General features: G+C 43.9%; 1 protein-coding gene and 1 long non-coding RNA gene across 3 annotated transcripts; one reads left to right on the top strand and one right to left on the bottom strand.

Annotated features, from left to right (window-relative positions):
- Positions 1-1,088: 1,088 nt before the first annotated feature.
- On the bottom strand, positions 1,089-6,831 carry LOC125396819 (uncharacterized). Its single transcript, XR_007230903.3, has 4 exons — positions 6,430-6,831; positions 5,611-5,669; positions 2,626-2,968; positions 1,089-1,345 (listed from the first exon to the last, which is right to left on the bottom strand). It is a non-coding gene; the product is annotated as an uncharacterized LOC125396819 (long non-coding RNA).
- Positions 6,832-8,494: 1,663 nt separating this feature from the next.
- On the top strand, positions 8,495-18,776 carry Zscan21 (zinc finger and SCAN domain containing 21). 2 transcript variants are annotated; one of them, XM_087903418.1, is made up of 6 exons: positions 8,495-8,534; positions 9,417-9,512; positions 11,518-11,997; positions 12,731-12,923; positions 17,555-17,681; positions 17,952-18,776. In XM_087903418.1, the coding sequence occupies exons 3-6, from the start codon at positions 11,602-11,604 to the stop codon at positions 18,397-18,399; spliced, it is 1,164 nt and encodes a 387-aa protein (XP_087759544.1). In that variant the 5' UTR covers positions 8,495-8,534; positions 9,417-9,512; positions 11,518-11,601; the 3' UTR covers positions 18,400-18,776. The 2 variants fall into 2 exon arrangements, with proteins under 2 accessions (XP_087759544.1, XP_087759543.1); XM_087903417.1 differs by having other exon boundaries at positions 8,503-8,534; positions 17,555-18,776.
- The last annotated feature ends 371 nt before the right edge of the window (positions 18,777-19,147 follow it).

The raw sequence follows: 19,147 nt of genomic DNA, 5'->3' as shown, positions 1-19,147 counted from the left end.
CCATGTGGTTGCTGGGAATTGAACTTAGGACCTCCAGAACAGCAGCCGTGCTCTTAACCTCTGAGCCATCTCCCCAGCCCTCAATCTTGGTTTTTACTTTGTCTCATTTAAATGGAGAGGTGGCTCATGGGTTAAGAGCACTTGGTCTTTCAGAGAACCTATGCAGACAGCTCATAGTACCCTGGAGCCCTCTTCTGTTTGCATACACAAATACACAAAAATACCTTTAAATTAGAACTACAGTCCACTAAATTCTTATACAAAAATGGCATTTTTTTTTTACTTTGCCTCGTTTAAATAATTGATTTACTCATTGTATTCAGAAACTCTGGAAAGAAGTTCAAAGTGCTTCGCTTTTCATTTGCCTCAGTTTCAAACTCCTTGAATCAGTATGCTTGTTCCTGCTCTGCTTGCTCTGCAGAGATGTGCCTGCTCTGCTTGCTCTGCAGAGATGTGATGGGAGGAAACAAAAACGTAAGATATGTGTGTGTGTGTGTGTATTTAAAACATAGCATTGGAGTAGTGGCTCAGAGGTTAAGAACACTTGCTGCTCTTAGAATAATTTCAGTTCCCAGAACCACCATTAAGGTTCACAGCTGCCTATAATTCCAGTTCTAGAGGATCCAGTGCTATCTGTGGCCTCTAAGGGCACTAGGCACACATATGCACAGGCATCCATTTAAGCAAAACACCCACACAAAATCATTTAAGGCCGGGTGGTGGTGGCGCACGCCTTTAGCCCCAGCACTTGGGAGGCAGGCAAACTGTGAGTTCAAAGCCAGCCCGGTCTACAAGAGCTAGTTCCAGGACAGGTTCCAAAGCTATAGAGAAACTCTGTCTTAAAAAGTTTTAAAAAAATCATTTAAAAAATAAAAGGAACCTGTTTCCTCTGCATATACTGGATTTTGGGGATCCAGTCTGTTTGGATTCTCACCTTCCTGGACCTGGAGGGAGGGGGGAGGAACTTGAACTTCCCACAGGGCAGGAAACCCTGACTGCCCTAAGGGACGAAGAGGGAGGAGGAGAGGGAGTGGGGGGAGTGGGAGGGTGTTGGGAAGAGGGGCGGAAATGGAAACTTTTATAATTTAATAAAATTTACTTTCAAAAAAAATAAAATAAAAAATAAAAGGAGGTGAGTGGTGGTGGCACACGCCTTTAATCCCAGCACTCTCTTTTGTGTCCTGCTTCTCCAGCTAGGACAGCATACTGTCAGCAATTGACGCAAGGGCACTTTCTTGCCCAGTGGCTTGCTTTTGCCACAAAGGAAGTAAACTCCATATTGAGTTTCTTCGATGCCCATCATCTTCTCTGAAGTAGATTGGTGCTACCAGGAATAGAAATGTCTCTGTGTCATAAAAAAAAAAAGAACCTATGTTACTAATGTAAGACTTTAAGACAATTCTGAAGCCATTTCTGACAATTCTGAACCCTCTCAGCCTTCGTGCCTTAATGCTTCCCCTCCTCCCCTGGGAACCAAGGACCTAACAGCTACACATGCACGTACTCAGTTCCTGAACAATTACCCATACACGTATGTTTTGACTCAGTCCCCTGGGAAACAGGGTCAAAATGACCTCTTACCTCATCTGATCTGACAATAGCCCTCCCATCAATTATTGGTATTAGCCCTTTTCGAATAAGCCAATCATAATGGTCACAGAACTACCCCCTTGTTTCTATGGCCTTCTCCTTTAAAAGTAGACTGTACCAGCTATTCGAGGTCTCTCGGCTTTCCGATGCTGAGGGACCCTGTCATGACAGAATTAATAAAATCCTCATGCTTTTGCATCAGCTATGGTGTATGAGGTGGTCTCTGGGGGCGACTCCTTCTCGGTTTGGACACTGGAGTCCAACACTAAAACATCTTAAATACCATATTCTGTAGATCTCTGAAGTGTTTGAAGACAACCTGTCTAAACTATATCTCTTTTGATTTTGAAAACTTACCTAATATGATTACAAGTTTAATTGTAATAGATAATTAATTACTAACCTGCATTCCCTTATTCTAAACAGTTGGTAATAATAACTTTCAAGAACTAGAAATTTGTATTACATTGTTAAATGAGCTGTATAGGTATAATATCTTGAATAAAATTAGAAATGTATGTACAGTATGTTTTAACAAAATCTTAAATTTATATCAATATACAAAATTTGTATACAATATACAAAAGTCCAATCCAATGTAAAATATTTAAAACTAGTAGTTGCTTTTTAAAGGTAGATTCAATCTTTTTATTTCATCATATCTATATCCTCCCTTTTTCCTTTTCAGAGTAGATTCAATACTCTACCCTTTTATCCTGTCATATCTGTATTCTCCCTTTTAAAAAAAAAAGCAAGAATCCTGAACCTAATTTCCTTTGTAGATTTTTTTCCTGACCATTACCAATAACAACTTGTAACTAATCCCCCTAAACAATGACAAATACCCATAACCCAATGAAAGACCAAAAACCACCCACCCCATGTCTTTGGAATGTGGGCTTTGTGTTATTAAATTTACTTCCTGCTGTCTGGGGGTGACAGCATCTTTAGGGGATCCTGAAAAAAGAAAATTTTGGGTTAATTGTTAAGTCCTGGGAGAGGTACTTTATCAGAGTCCTGATAAAGGAGAGGTACCTTTATCATTTGTTGTCCAGTCTCCGTAATGGGAAAGTACAGAGCTTGTCTCAAGTCCTGGCTAGAGTAGTCTGTGAGACTGGATCACCAAGTAGCCATCTTGAAATTGTTCTGAGCAGCTTGTATTCCAAAGCCGATCTGTAGGTTTTTCAGTTTAGTGGTGTTATAATCCAGGTGGTATTGTCGTTGTGAGATTCCATCATCTTTTTGGAGACTTCAGAGATGGCATTAGGTCAGATTATTCCTTTTCTTAGTAAGTTTTTCCAAGTAGTTCTCCCTTTTTCTTTGGATGTTTATTTGTCCAGAGATCTTTAAATTCCTCAAGATGTTTATTTTTATTTTCCTGAAAAAACAAAAGTGAAACCCTGTCCCAACCATAACTTTAGAAAGGTTGCTAATCTAATCTTTATCAATTTTGATTTATGGTTTCTCCTGGAATTTTTGTTTTATCTTCTAAAGCTCTTCTGTCACCCAGAGCAGTATGGTTTCTTAGAATAGGCACTAGGTTCTTTAATTACTCTGGGAACGAGTTTCCTCTGCGAAGACAGGAAACAACTGAACCAAATTTGACGTGGAAGCCTGTAAGCAGCCCCTCAAGGTGTTTCCCAACAGCAGAGTGTCAACAACCTTGACTGTCCCTTATTCTACATTCATTAGCCCAGTGCCTGCCTTTGCCGCACCTTCTGCATCATCTGGAAGGGATGGCCATTCTGTTTTGATTATGGGTAGAAAACACATTTTTTCTAGAAGCCACCTGTTTACAATCCCCTTTAAGGTGACCTTGTTTGCCACAATTGAAACACTTGGTATTTTGATTTTTCCTCAAACCTCTGGAAATCATTAGCCGGGTGGTGGTGGCGCACGCCTTTAATCCCAGCACTCGGGAGGCAGAGACAGGTGGATTTTTGTGAGTTCGAGACCAGCCTGGTCTACAAGAGCTAGTTCCAGGACAGGCTCCAAAGCCACAGAGAAACCCTGTCTTGAAAAAACAAACAAACAAAAAACCCAAAAAAACAAAACAAAACAAGAAAACCTCTGGAAATCACCTCACCTATCCAAGCATCATCATGGTCATGAGATTCGCTATTGATTGTATCTCAGATCCATTCCTCCAAAGGTGTTTGATCTTGCCTTTAAAGGCCTACTTATCCTTTTGCATTGAGAATTATCATTTTCAAAATCCAGAGATTCAATTATTATTTGTCTAGCTTCTGAATTTGGTATCATCCTCTTTACTGCTGATGTCAAACTTTGTAAGAAATCAGTGAAGGTTTCTTTTGGGTCCTGTAGGACCTTAGCAAATGACTCAGTTTTCTTTACTATTTCTCCAACTTTGTCCTAAGCATTCAAAACTGCTGTACAATATAAATTCAGATTGTGGTCATCATATAGGGATTACCTTTGTACATCAGTATACTCTCCCTCTCCAAGAAGTTGATCTTGGGATATTTTCATACCTCTAGCCCTATTTTGTTGTTCAATAGTCTTAGCCTCATTTTTCTCCCAGGTCCTCCATTGTAACTAAGGACCAGACTCCAAGACTGCTGCAACCAAGTCTCTCCAGCCTTAAGGGATAATTCAACTACAAGTTAATCATGAGTTTAACATTTGCTTCACAAAAGATGATTGCATGCCATATGAGACTATTGCTTCCTTGAATCTCCTTAAATCTAATATTTTCACAGGAGTCCATTTAACTCTTGCACAGCCTTGGCGATATCTATCATTTGTCAGTTGTTCCTATAAGATTGCAGGATATATTAAGGTTGGTTGTTTGAAAACCTTAGGCTCTTCTTCTCTAACCTTATAATACAATGCTGGAATTAGTTCTCCTTTAAATTCCTCTGTCTGGATTTGAATAGCTCTATGATCTATTTTATTAAGTTTTTCTAAGGCCTGTATCTTGGCACTCAAACCAAACAACTTTTTAAGAGATAAACCAAGAATTATCAAAACATTAACAAGGATTAACAAAATGATAACTAACAGTATGTCAATCCCAGTTAAGTTTATTATTCCTTCATTTAATTCTTCCATTTTTAAATCATGCATTGCATAATTATACAGAAACCTAACTCTATCGTAATTATGTTCCATTTTTTAACATGGAAGAAAACCTCCTTTAACTAATTCCTCCCTTTAAGAATTCCCAGTTTTCTCACCAGATCTGCTGCCAATGACAGTGAAGATGTGAGACTGACTCCTGCTGTGTGGGTTTGGCAGCAGCCCAAGAAGGGGGTCCAGGGAAAGCCCACAGCCAGCCAGGAGAAAGGAAAAGAAAATCTAGCCCTGGGGTGCTGACTCTGGTCACATGCAGCTACCGGCAAGTGGCTTTTTCATGAATTCATACCCCAAAAGTTGGGTGCCAGACGTAGCACGAATGCTAATTGGTCATAATAATAAAACCTATCCGGGTGAAAGTTGAAGGATCAGAGAAGCAGAGAGGCCAGCCACTAGAGTTCTTACCTCTACCCATACTCAGACCAAAGGGGTCATCCTGTCCTCAGACTGCTGTCTCAGATTGCACTGAGCTCCTGTCTCCTCCCACCTTATATGCCTCCATCCAGCTGTATCACTCCTATCTGCACCTAACTAGTGCCAGGATTAAAGGAGTGTGATACCAAGGCCGGAAATCACCTTTTTCTTTTAAACTGGATCAATTTCAGTAACCCAAGGGTGACCTTGAACTGACAGATCAGTCTACCTCTGTCTACTGATTGAAGGACTTGCCATTTGCATTACGTTCCGATGCTTCCTACTTGAAGTTCAAGACGTGAGCTCTCAGTTTGCCACTTTAACTGTCATGGCTGGCCTGCTGCCTCCCAACCATGGTGGCCCTTTATGGCTCTGGGACCATAGACCCTTCTTTCTATAAGTTACCTTGATTGTGCTACTTTAGTACAATAGCACTTTACCCATGAGCCATATGCCCAATCCCCAAACAGTGTATTTGTTACTTGTAAACTTTGGTGTCATAATACATACCTGATACAGTGCATATTCTTGAGAAGTATTTGTTCACTCACTGGAACATCAAAATATTTCTGAAAAAGAACGACAGCGGTGGTGGCGCATGCCTTTAACCCCAGCACTTGGAAAGCAGAAGCTCCAAAAACTACAGAAACCCTGTCTCAAAAAAAAAAATCTGAAAAAGGAATGGATGTGGCGAACCACAGTAACTAATTTTTCTTGTTATATCGTCATGGTTATATTAATGGAAAAAGAATGGACCATCATAAAATTACTTGATTTAACTGGATATGAATGATATGAATGGACGACTTATCGTTCTATCTCAGCTTTTTGTCTTTTCTGCTAACTTGGTTTTTAGTTTTTTTAAGGCAGAGTCTCATGAAGGCCAAGCTGGCCTAGAATTTATGTAGCTGAGAATGACCTTAAACTCCTGATTACCCAGCCTCCAACACCCAAGTGCTGTTTTTGCAGGTGTGTGCCACCACATTCAACTCTAGTGATATATTTATAATATATATATCTTCAGAGCCAGGGACATAGCTTGATGATGGAGCACTAGCGTGTTTAAGCCAGTGGGATCTATCCCCAGCATTGAAAAAAAAAAATCAGTGATGAAATAACAAATATGCACAATTAGAGAATCGAATTCTACTCTCAGCTTGGCTACCAATTAACACTCCAGTATGCACTGGATCTGATCTGTCCAGACACCGGTTTCTTCATATAAGTTTAGACAGATTGTTCTCTTTGTTTGTGCTTACATAAGCAAGTGTGTGTGCATACATGTAAAGGCCAGAGGTTGATGTCAAGTATCTTCAGTTGCTTCTCTACCTTGATTTTGAGGAGAGGTGTCTTCAGGGATCCTTCCAGCACTGCGATTACAGGCATGTAATGTACCACTGGCTTTTTATGTGGTGTTGGAAATACAAATGTAGGTCCTCACGCTTCTACAGCAAGCTCTTTACTCTTGAGAGAGAACGGGAGGCTCGTTTTGAGTATGAGGCCAGTACGGTATACATAGAATTCCAAGCCAGCCAGAATTGCATAATAAGATGTTTGTCTCAAAAGAAAAGAAAAGAGAAAGAGAGGGAGAAGGAGGGGAAAGGAGAGGGGGAGAACAAAAAAGAAATAGAAAAAATAAATTTTAAAAAAAAGTACTGGACAGATGAAGTCCAGCACAGCTCCAGACTTGGCTCAGACAGGAGGATACCGAGAATCCCCGATTCCTAGAGGGGCGGCTGCGCCCCCTCCCGTGGGGCGGGGCTCTGATGCACTTCCGGCTGCGAGGTTGTTCGGCGGCTGTACAGGTTCCAGGATCCGAAGCTGTTCTGAGTCACGGTGAGCCTGCGAGTCCCAGGTTAACCTAGCGGCGGGGAAAAGGAACGTTGGCCGAAAGATTTAGAGAGGGAGGAACGGGTTTAGCAGCTGCGGTTCTGGTTCCAGGGATTCGTCCATAGTGGTTCTGGGAGGTTGTCTAGGGAGAAGCGCCGCGCCCAGCCGCTGTAGGCACCGCTCTTTGGAAAGCCTTTTCCACCCCCCAAGGGCTTTCTCCAACAAAACCCTTTTTTTTTCCCCTTCCGGAATTGCTTTCTTTGAGCTCCTTCAGTTGAGCTCCATGTTATCCGACGGAAACTGCCTTCTTTCTTCCCTAGCTCTCGCCCGGAGATTTTAAACTCGGGACTAATTGTTAGAACAAGCCCAAGGTTAGGAACGTCCTGTGAAAACCCGAATCTCATTAATCTTGGGTAATGTCCAACCCAGGCGGAGAAATAGCCCCTTTGGGCTTTGTGTGCACAGTACAGGGATCTGCTCAAGTTTGGACAGATTTTTAAAGGATCTTTTGTAAGTAGAGTATAGGAGAGAAAGTAGATTTATTTGGTGGGTGACATACTTGGAAATCTGTGTTGAAAGGGGACAATTAAAAGAACTGTGAGCAGAAAATTAACAGGCACCAAAGTTGCTCTTCAAATGCTGGAAGCCTTCTGAGGAGAAACTGAATATATTGGTTCTGGGCTATTAAAATGATGCAGAATTTGGCTCACTCTAAAGGACACTTTCTTAGCAATTAAATACACTGCGCAGTTATGCCCCTAAAAATTACTGGCTTGCCCAGAAGCTTTTCAAAAATTAGTTTACTCGATTTGAGACTGGGTCTTGCTATATTATAGCCCAGACTGTCACATAATTGGTGATCCTCCTGTCTCTCCTCTCCAGTGCTCAGTGCTGTAATTACAGGTGTGTGTCACCATGACTTCAGCTTGGAGTTTCCAAGTACAGACTGTCTTAAAGGCATTATCTGCCACTAGGTAGTAATTGCTGTTTATTTGTTACTATCTGTGATACTTTGATTTATGGATACCTCCTCTTGTACAGAATGAATTTGAGGTTGATTAAGAGGGGTATATACATTTTGCACGTTTGGCATAAAGGGAAGTGACCAAAAGCCTGCCTTCACTAGACTATTTACTTCTGCTGGTAGACTGCAAGAGTTAAAAGCTTTTTATTTTTATTGTATTTACTGTGTGTGTGTTTGTGTGTGCGCGCACGCATGCATGTAGGTTAAAAAACAATTTGCTTGAATCAGTGCTTCTTTTCCATCATGTGGGCACTCATTACTCACCTAGCCATCTTGGCAGCAGAGTTAAACCTTTAAGATATCTTTAGGTTTTGTTGGTGGTGGTTTTTAAAGACAGTTTCCTGGAACTTGCTCATAGGCCAGGTTGGCTTCTATCTCAGTGATCCCCACTGCCTCTGCCTCCTCCTGAGCTCTAGGAATAAAGGCATGCACACCACAACCAGCTTTAGGTAGCTTTTTTAAAGTTATTTTTTTCTGTGACGGTGTTAAATTAGTCTTGTTTTCCACCCACATGCTTTTTGATTTTTATGAACATTGAAGAAATTTTCAGAAACCAAGACCTAGAAGGAATCTCCAAATGGTAAGCTCAGCATAACCAAATTACTGGCTGTCTTTGGGGGAAGTGGTGGTATGCCAAGGTAGTTTATTATCAGATTTTTTAAAATCTTGCCAAAAAACAAAACACCCCAGAACATGCCAGTCCCTATCCTATTTCCCACCCTTTTTTTTTCCTCCCCACCTCCCTTTTGTTTTGTTGTTGTTTGTTTGTTTTTGAGAGAAGGTTTTGCTGTGTATACATTTTTCACAGGCTGGCCTAATGGTTCTGAGTTCCAGGTCAGCCGAGTGTATTCATTGAGACCCTGTGTCAAAAATATCAACAACACACACATTTGTTTTGTCTTTCCACCCATTATTCAAAATCTAACAGCAGTGCCACAAAAGATGACTCAGCCAGTTGATGTCCCCAAGCCTGGTGGCCTGAGTTTGGTCCTGGAACCCACATAATGAAAGAAGAGAACTGAGTCTTGCAAGCTAGCTTTGTCTGGCCTCTGTACATACTATATGTAGTAGCATGCATACACCTCACCCTGACACACACACGCAATTGATCAATTAAAAAGGGGAAGGGAGCCTGGTGGTGGTGGTGGTGGTGGTGCACACACCACAAAGCACAAAACTAGTTCAAGGACAGGCTCCAAAGCTACTCAAGAGAAACCAAAAAAAAGGGGGGGGGGGGACGGGGCGGGGGCGGGGCTGGGGAAATGGCTCCGTGGCTAAGACTCTGTATCTGTACTGCTCTTGGCAGAAGACTCTTAATTTGTTTCCCAGCACTCATGTCAGGCAGTTCACAAATGTATGTAGTTCCAGGGACTCCCACTGTTGTCCTCCACAGGCCTGCCCTCGTGCACACACACGTGTACACACACACACACAATTTTAAAATAATTTTTTTTTTTTAAAGCTAAGGACACTTAAAGAGAAACTTGGATATGGGGCTTGGGAAGTGACTTCGTCAGTAAAGTGCTTTCTGTGCAAGCAAGAGGACCTGAGTACACAGGTAAAAACCCAGGAGTGTCCCCTCGTCCCTAAACTCTCAGTACTAGAAGGGCAGAGACAGTTGGATCCCTGGATTCACTGGCCAGCCAGCGAGCCTTAGTGATCCATGAGCTCCAGGCTCAGTGAAAGACCCTGTCTCAAAACAAAGAAGGGGAACAGTGACAGGAAGATGTCTGGCCATGACCTCTAACCTACACACACACATGCACAGGAAAATTCATCTGTACAATAGTACATACATGTACACACACACACACACACACACAAAACCAATTGAATATGTTCTCCTTAAGAAAAAAAGTCAGATAAAGTTCATATTGCATCCTAATTAGATTTTTATTATTTTTGTTCCTTTATTTATTTGGTGCTAGTGGTAGAACCTAAAGGCTTGCTTTCACAAGACAAATACTCCTGAGCTATCTTCCTAGCCCTTATACTCCATTTTAGTGTTTCTCTCTCTCTCCCTCTCCCTCTCTCTCTTGGTTTTTTGTTTTGTTTGTTTGTTTTTGAGACAGGGTTTCTCTATGTAACAGCCCTGGCTGTCCTGGCACTCGATCTGTAGACCAGGCTGGCCTCAAACTCAACAGAGATCTGCCTCCCTCTACCACCCTAGTGCTGCTATTAAAGGTGTGCCCCACCACCACCTGGCCGTTTTAGTTTTTCAAGGCAGGGTTTCTCTGTGTAACCCTGGCTGTCCTGGAATGTACTTTGTATACCAGGCTGACTTGAACTCACAAAGATCCGCCTGCCTCTGCCTCCCGAGTGCTGGGATTAAAGGCCTGTGCCACCACCACCCCAACTCCCAGTGGTACTCCATTATTTTTTAACAAGCTAGCTAATTCCAGTCTGAGACATACATGCTCATGCTGACAGTCATTTGATTAGTCTACTTTTTTATGTTCAGACAATATTAGATAGTGTGCTGAAATCATAGAAACTACGATACCTATAGTTATAAACTTATGAAACAACTTTAAGAGCAAAGATCTAATTTTAAAATTATGCCACTCTGGCCTTTGGGGAAAATGAACACAAGTCCATCAAATGAAAGTACGCTCTGCTTTGCTGACTCCAGAATGATTCTGAACAATATTTTTTTCTAATTTGTACATATTAATTGTACAAGGTGGCAGGCTTCATTGTGATGTCTACAAGCCCACAGTCTTAGTCACTTTTCTGTTGCTGTGAAGAGACACCATGACCAAGCCAACTCTTGTAAGAGGAAGGTATTTAACTGGGGCCTGGCTTACAGTTTCAGAGGTTAAGTACATTATCATCGTGGCATGAAGCCTGGCCACATGCAGGCAGGCACTGGAGCAGTAGCCAAGAGCTACATCCTGATCTGTATGAAACCTCAGAACCCACCCCTGGTGACACACTTCCTCCAACAAGGTCATACCTCGTAATCCTAATCTTTTCAGATAGTATAATCGCTGGTGACTAAGCTTTCAAATATATGAGCCTGTAGAGCCATTCTTCTTCAAACAAACACATTGCATATAATTGTTTTAATCATATTTAGTTCTTAGTTTTCTTTTCTTGTCCCTCTCAATCTCCCATTATCTCTTCCATATCCCGTTTACTTTCCATGTTTGCTCCCACCCTTCAAATTCTGTATAGAAGAAACAAAACATGCTCAACTTATTTTGGTATTATTTTGCATAACATGATAATTTCTATTTCCATCCATTTTCCTGTAAACAACATTTCTAAACAATGCTTTTTTAATATGTGTTTGTGTGTGTGTGTGTGTGTGTGTGTGTGTGTGTGTGTGTGTGTGTGGTCAGAGGACAACTTGCAGAAGTTGGTTTTCACCTACCACAGTGTGGTTGCCAAAGGTCAAACCTGGGTGGTCAGGCCTAGCAGTAAGCACTCTGATCCACAGAACCATCCCACCAGCTCTGAACAATACTTTTTATATGGTAGTTGACTGATGGCCCCTGTGGTAAAGACCAGAAAAAGTATTTTTCTTTTTTGATAATTTTATGGAAACTATGTTTTTTTAGGTTTGAATTCTGACCCTTAAGAAACAGAAGTTCAAAGGCACCAGGTCCGCTCCCCAAGGTCCCGCTGTGTCTGGAATCTGTGTGATGACCAAGGTGGTGGGCATGGCCTCAGTTCTGGGCCCTAGGCCACCTCAGGAGTCAATGGGGCCTTCGACCCATAAAGCTGAAGAGGATGACGAGAAGGACAAGTGCCGCCCTAGCCTAGAGACATCCCGTCAGCGCTTCAGGCAGTTTGGATACCATGACACTCCTGGGCCCCGAGAGGCACTGAGCCAGCTTCGGGTGCTCTGCTGTGAGTGGCTGCAGCCCGAGATCCACAGCAAGGAGCAGATCCTGGAGCTGCTGGTGCTGGAGCAGTTCCTGACCATCCTGCCCCGAGAGCTCCAGGCCTGGGTGCAGCAGCACTGCCCGGAGAGTGCAGAGGAGGCCGTCACTCTCCTGGAAGACCTGGAGCAAGAGCTGGATGAGCCAGGACTGCAGGTGGGCGGGAGGCCATCAGTGCTAGGAGGCAGGAATCGGGGCTGTCCATCTGTTGGGAGCAACTTTTCGTGGGGAGGCACCAAACACCCGTCTACTCATCTCAGATAGGGCACCCACAACAGACCAAAGTCCATCTTGGTGAACTGAAGAGTTTTATTGGGGTTGCTTACCAAAGTTTGGATGAGGGATTACTTACAGGAGCAGAAATGACTCAGAGAGAGCTGCATCACCAGAGCCCAGCATGCATGACAGCTCACAAAGCTGGGAACCTGGAGCACCCTGCACAGCCTGCAGGCAGCTCAGCAGGTTGGAGAATGTTCTTTTCAGGCAGCTCAGCTGGTCTGAGAGTCTTCTTTGCAGCTTGGCTTTGCCGGGTCTTCTTTACATGTCTGTTCTGGTAGTCTCAGGGGGGACTCTCAGCTTTTATTGCTAACTCTGACAGGGAGGGGCCTAGTGAATCTGGTCAGTTTCAGGGCCTTCCTGAAGCTAGTTTGTGTTGTTCACCTTCCTGTAGGATGGAAGGCAGAAACTGTTACACAACACCATCCAGTATAATTATTAATCAGCTGAAAGATCATGTTTCCTCCCGTTGTCTGCTCTTACCCTGAAGTACCTTTGGGAGCTCAGCGGGGTGGCTGTTTTTCCTTTCCTTCTCCTGAAGTCTTGCATAGCTCGCTTGGGATTTTTCTCGTCTTGAGTTGTCTGCGCAGACACCATGTCTTACTGTCTCTAGGTCTCATCTCCTCAGAGGGAACAGAAGCAGGCTTGGGAGAAGATGTCAACTTCAGGACCTGCAGTGGAGTCCTTAAGCAGTACCCAGTCTCAGTCTGGGGATGCCAGCCCCAAATATGAGTTTTGGGGGCCCCTGTACATCCAAGAGACTGGTGAGGAGGAGGTTTTCACTCAGGATCCAAGAAAGCGTCAAGGTAAGGACCCTTCTCAGTGTCCAGAGAAATCTTTAACTCCAGAGGAGGGATAACCTCTCGATTGACCTGACTAGGCGAGCAGACTAGGCAGAAGTCACGCACTTTTCTCCCAAACCCAATTGCCTTGGACAGGTTCCCGGCACTAGGGTAGGCAGCAGCATCCTTGCAGAGAGTTGGGTGGAGCTGTTTCCAAAGGAGTGAGACTGACTGGGAGTTATGAACAGGCCAAGTGAGCCAATAGAGTGCCAAACTAGACAACAGTGGAAAGGTATTGCTGCCTGTGAGCCTGAAGGGCCAAGAAGGAAGATCTGTTCTTACAGACCCAGACAAGAGCTGAGCCTTGATAGGGAAGGAACGAGTCAAATGCTGGGAGCCATGAGTCCAGGTCCTGCCATTGGGTCAAGAGAAAATGAATAGATACCTCATTTCACACTGATCCTGCCCTCACATCTTCTGGTGTACCAATTGGCAGACTCAGTTGCCGCCAACGTGAGAAGTCTTTAGGCCTACGGGTCAGTTTCCTAGGATGCAGAGCAGGGAAGACTGGTTCTGGAAAAGGCCACAGAACCTCCGTTCTGAATCTCTGCAGACTTCACAAGTCAAAGATAAATTAGGGGTTTATAGAGTGCTTACCTAGCATGTAGGAGGCCCTGGGTTCTATCCCTGCACTTAAATTCAAGGTCATTCTTGGCTACATGGTGAGTTCAAGACCAATCTGGGTTTTATGAGACCTTGTCTTTAAAAAAATGAATAAATAAAAAATTTAAAAAGGAAGTAAATTAGGATAACTAACTATCCCCTGGCTCAGATCTCCACAAATCATGGTGTGTGTAACAGCTTTATTTTTCTACTGGTGGTTTTCAAAGATTAATCAGATTGATGTTGATGAAAAATATCCCACATTGTTTCAAATCTTGTATTTATCATTTTTCATGGCTATGGTATGTTCATAAACTTGAGTCATGGCCCTGAGAAAATGCCTGAATTACTTACCATATCCTAGACACTTGAAATCCCCTCTTGAAAACAAAATGTTGAGCCCTGTCGAAAACTATATTCATTCTGTACCAGGCGTAATGGCGCACTTTTAGTCCCAGTCCTCAGGAGGCAAAGGCAGGTGGGATTTCTAAGTTCAAGGCCAGTCTGGAGTTCCAAGACAGCCAGGACTGTGTAGAGAGATCCCGCCCAAAAAAAAAAGAAAAAGAAAAAGAAAAAAGGAAGGAAGGAAAAGAAAGAAGTATATTCTTAGGGCTGGAGAGGTGACTCAGCAGTTACGAGCAGTGGCTGGAGAGGTGACTCAGCAGTTACGAGCAGTGGCTGGAGAGGTGACTCAGCAGTTACGAGCAGTGGCTGCTCCTGCAGAGGACCTGGCTTACAATGACCTAAGACTCTAGTTCCTAAGCTTCTAACACCCCCGTCTGGTCTCCAGGGGCACCTGCACATATGCGATGCACATACAGATGAGCAGACACATAAGTAAAAATAATTGTTTGAAAAATGTACATCACAGGGACTGACGGGATAGCTCAGCAGTTAAAATGCTTGCTCATAAAGCCATTGACCTGAGTTACATCCTGGAACCTACGTGTTAGAAGGAGAGTTTAACTGTGTAAAGATGTGCCGCATTTGTCTAACAAATATTCACAACATAAACAAGTACAACACATCTTTGCATAGTTACACAAATCTTCTGCAACACCTGGGTATTCGGGACAAGTGCAGTCCCTAGGCTTTCTGTGGGTGTGCTTTTAAGCATAAAAACCACATTCTGGGTTGACACACCTCATTTAGCAAGAATGTTAGCTAGAAGCCAGAAAGCAAGGTTAGTATATTTAGGAACTTTTTCAGAACTATGGTCTTTAATGGATTAGGTCTTTATTCTTGTTTCTGCAAGTATTGCTGTCTGTCTGTGTGTTGGATTCCAAGGCCTGAATGGTACTTTCATCATGGCGTAGGTTGTGCTAAGACCTGGGGACCTGTTGGATACCTAGTATGTTCCAGGAGAGTCTGCAGAGTGAGACCCTGTCCCCTCCAAGAAAGGAAGACCCTCCATCTTGCAATTTAAAGTATTCCCCCAGAATCCTCAGTTTCAGAACACAAGCCTCCTACCTGTATCTGCTGCTTTCCTTCCCTTTCTGTTGTGTACCACTCACTCCTGCCCCCTCCTCCTTGCTTTGGATTCTGAGACTCTGGCCCTTTGAAACTTGATTCATCCTGGGATAGCCAACCTCCCAACCCAAACTGCTCTTGGCAGCACCACACAGTTGAGTGCAGATACAGATAGTTGATAGGCATGAACTCCTGGCTGACCATATCTTGGACCACTGTCAATAGGTTTTGTACCCAGTGTACATTGCCACATTTGTAAATAGAAATTAGGTGCTGGAGAGATGGCTTAGTACATACAGCACTTGCTGCTGTTACAGGGGACAGACACTTAAGTTCAGCACCCACATAAGGCTGCTCACAACTGTAACTCCTACTTGAAGAGACCTAGTGGCCTCTTTTGGCCTCTACATACATGTGACAGACACGCAGTTACATACACATAAATAAAAATAAATCTTTTAAAAAGAGGATAATTGGGGGGCTGGAGAGATGACTCAGAGGTTAAGAGCACTGCCTGCTCTTCCAAAGGTCCTGAGTTCAATTCCCAGCAACCACATGGTGGCTCACAACCATCTGTAATGAGGTCTGGTGCCCTCTTCTGGCCTGCAGGCATACATATAGACAGAATATTGTATACATAATAAGTAAATAAATATTTAAAAAAATTATTTAAAAAAAGGATAATTGGGACTGGAGAGATGGTTAGACAGCTGAGAGCACTTGATGCTGTTGCAGAGAACTACTCACGTGGGGTTCAGTTCCCAGCACCCACATGGCAGCGTAAAACACTCCAGAACTGCAGTTCTGGGAATCTGGCACCCTTTTCTGGACTCCATGAGTACCAGGCATGCACACAGTATACTTACATATGTTTAAGCAAAAAACCCATACAAACACAATTTTTATTTATTATTTTTGGTTAAAAAAGGACACTGGCCAGTGACAGCGCACATCTTTACTCCCAGCACTCAGGAGGCAGAGGCAGGAGGATCTCTGTGAGTTTGAGGCCAGGCTGGTCTACAGAGTGAGTTCTAGGACAGCCAAAAAGCCCTGTCTTGGGGAGTTGGGAGGAATACTAGCCTCAAAAGTGGTAAGTAAATGGAGGGTGACCTTGAACTCTGGTCCTGCTTCTACTTCCTGTTTGTGCTAGGATTTGATGTGCACCACCACACCCAGCTTCACATATAGAGGATTCTAAATCAGCATATCCTGTGATACACTGACTCAGGCTAATTTTTCTGTCGCTCTGTTCATAATACTCATTACAGAACTATCTTGGCTATCACTGATAAAGAAAATGTCCGTGTACACAACAGAATTCTATTCAACTGTAGAAACTGAAGAGTGAAATCATATGACAGTCAGAAGAAAACAATTAAAATAGGATAGGTTGAGTCCTACAGACATTCCCCTTTGCATAGTTGCTGCCCACACAAAGTACGGCAAGAAGTGTTGCCGGAACTGGAGGTGGGCTATTATATTGCTTGTGTTTGTGGATTTTTTTTTGTTTTGTTGATGGACTAGTTGTTTGGTTTTAGCTTGATTGTAATTTTGTTTATTTGTTTTTGTCATTTGTTTTGGTCTCTCTGTGTAATCCTAGTTGGCCCAGAACTCACTATGTAGACTAGGCTGCCTCAGAAGACAGATTTGCCTGCCTCTTGTTCCCAAGTGCTAGAATTAAAGGCGTGCACCACCACACCTGGCCCAGGTCAGGTGTGTTTTGTTTTGTTTTATTTTGTTTAAGGGTTTTTATTTATTATGTATACAGTGTTCCATCTGCATGCATGCTTGCATACCTGCACACCAAAATCGGGCAACAGCTCTCATTACAGATGGTTGTAAGCAACCATGTGGTTGCTGGGAACTGAACTCAGGTCCTCTGGAAGAGCAGCCAGTGCTCTTAACCTCTGAGCCAACTCTCCAGGTTTTAGTGCCCAGTTGGGGAAAAGGTTTTTAAGTGCTCATAAGAGAGGGGAGTTGGCACTGTTCTCAAAGAAACTTATGTACCCCTGAGAAGGTGTGCTGGACTAGAAGACTGCGCCAGTAGTACAGGACACAGTCCGCCTCAGCTCTGAGTGGAACTCAGCTTTACCCGCAGCACTGAAACCCGCTGTTTACCCTGGTAGAACTTGACCACCTTTCTTTTACCTGCATGGCCCAGAAACATCCCAAGGCAGAAATCATTCACAAACATTGACTGTGAGTATGTTGCAGAAGCGAATGTCACAGACGAATATTCTGGTGTATTCTTAGACTGCTTCAGAGCCTACGGGGGAGGGAGTGGGAACACAGGTTTTCTGGATGATAAGAATTATAAAATCATCACGTAATAGATTTTCGGGAGTGGGCTTCTGTGGGCACGCAGCACCATAAACTCGATGTGACAATCACTCTATTTCTGTCTCACACATGGCACCATCCTTTCACACCCATCTGCCTCCCTTGGGGATCCTACTTCCCCTGTAGCAGCTGCATCCTCAGAACAGGAACAAGTGATGCATCCTTAACCCCCCTGCTTTCAGGTTTGAAATCGAATCCCCAGAAGGAGGACTCAGCAGATGAGCAGAGAAGTTCTGAAGAGGAGTCTCAAGCAGGCGGACTCAAAGGGGACATCATTCCTGTGATTGCTGCCAATAAGTATGGGTCAAGGTCAGAAAAGCAGTGGGCCAATAATCCGGAAAGGGAGAGGGGGGCAAAAGCTTTTCTGCAAGACACAGGTTCCAGAAAAGGGGCAGAGCCCATGTCTGCTAAGCTTGCCCCGGGAGAGAAACGTTACATATGTGCAGAGTGTGGGAAGGCCTTTAGCAATAGCTCAAACCTCACTAAACACCGCAGAACACACACTGGGGAGAAGCCTTATGTGTGCACCAAGTGTGGGAAGGCTTTCAGCCACAGCTCCAACCTTACCCTCCATTACAGAACACACTTGGTGGACCGGCCCTATGACTGTAAGTGTGGGAAGGCCTTTGGGCAGAGCTCCGACCTCCTTAAACATCAAATGATGCATACGGAAGAGGCGCCCTATCAGTGTAAAGACTGTGGGAAAGCCTTCAGTGGGAAGGGCAGCCTCATTCGACACTATCGCATCCACACCGGGGAGAAGCCCTATCAGTGTAACGAGTGTGGAAAGAGCTTTAGTCAGCATGCTGGTCTCAGTTCCCATCAGCGCCTGCACACAGGGGAGAAGCCCTATAAGTGTAAGGAGTGTGGCAAAGCCTTCAACCATAGTTCAAATTTTAATAAGCATCACAGAATCCATACTGGCGAAAAGCCCTACTGGTGTAACCACTGTGGGAAAACCTTCTGTAGCAAGTCCAATCTTTCCAAACACCAGCGAGTGCACACTGGAGAGGGAGACGTGCCGTAACTGTCCGTCCTCTCTCTGTTGTTCTTGGAACCATTAGAATGTGAGCGCTAGGAAGCAGCCTGTGATACAGTGTTGGGTGGTAGAGTTTGCTCTAGTCCTCAAGGGGTGCCATGGAGGGAGAACTCCACAGTGAGGTCTGCAGAGCGGCAGTGAGCCCCACAGTGCTCACCTCGGCCAGCGGGGTCCCTCCTCACACTCCAGGCCCTAGTGAACTGTGCTGGCATTGTCTTCTGCATAGTTAAACTGATGTGTGTCCAGTAGAGTTAAGGAAGAAACATTAAAATTGTTTAACTGTTTTAACATATATTCCACAGTTGTAGTTTGTAAAGAATTGAGCCACCTTGAACAGTCTGTTTCAGAATAAATGTATAGCATCATGTACTGCCTCGGGACTATTATTGTGTTGTTGTAGAACTCTTTTTGGGGGCGTAGGTGGATGGGTATGTGAGTGTGTGCATGCCCTAGTGCATATGTAGAGGCCAGAGGACAACTTGAATGAATTACTTTCTCCTTCCATCCAGTGCATGGGTCCGAGGGACCAAGCTCAGGGTGTCAGACCTGGGGGCAAACTCCTCAGCTACTGAGCCTGTCACCAGCCACGATCATTGAACATGCAGGTAAAGTGTTGGCCGGGCATGGGGTATACTCTCATATTCCCAACACTTAAGAGAGGATCATGAGTTCTAAAGAAAGAAGAGGGAGAGGAGGGCAGAGGAAGGAAAGGGTGACTACCTCCAGTCTGGAGCTT

The sequence above is a fragment of the Myodes glareolus genome, chromosome 2, assembly GCF_982192425.1.
Source record: "Myodes glareolus chromosome 2, mMyoGla1.1, whole genome shotgun sequence".
Classification (NCBI taxonomy): Eukaryota; Metazoa; Chordata; class Mammalia; order Rodentia; family Cricetidae; genus Myodes; species Myodes glareolus.
This window is presented reverse-complemented; position numbering and strand designations above follow the sequence as displayed.

Coding starts and splice junctions, on each gene's coding strand:
- Zscan21 (XM_087903417.1), top strand. CDS start 11,602: ATGACCAAGGTGGTGGGCATGGCCTCAGTTCTGGGCCCTAGGCCACCT. Junction 11,998..12,730: donor TGGATGAGCCAGGACTGCAG/GTGGGCGGGAGG, acceptor TACTGTCTCTAG/GTCTCATCTCCTCAGAGGGA. Junction 12,924..17,554: donor GGATCCAAGAAAGCGTCAAG/GTAAGGACCCTT, acceptor CCCTGCTTTCAG/GTTTGAAATCGAATCCCCAG.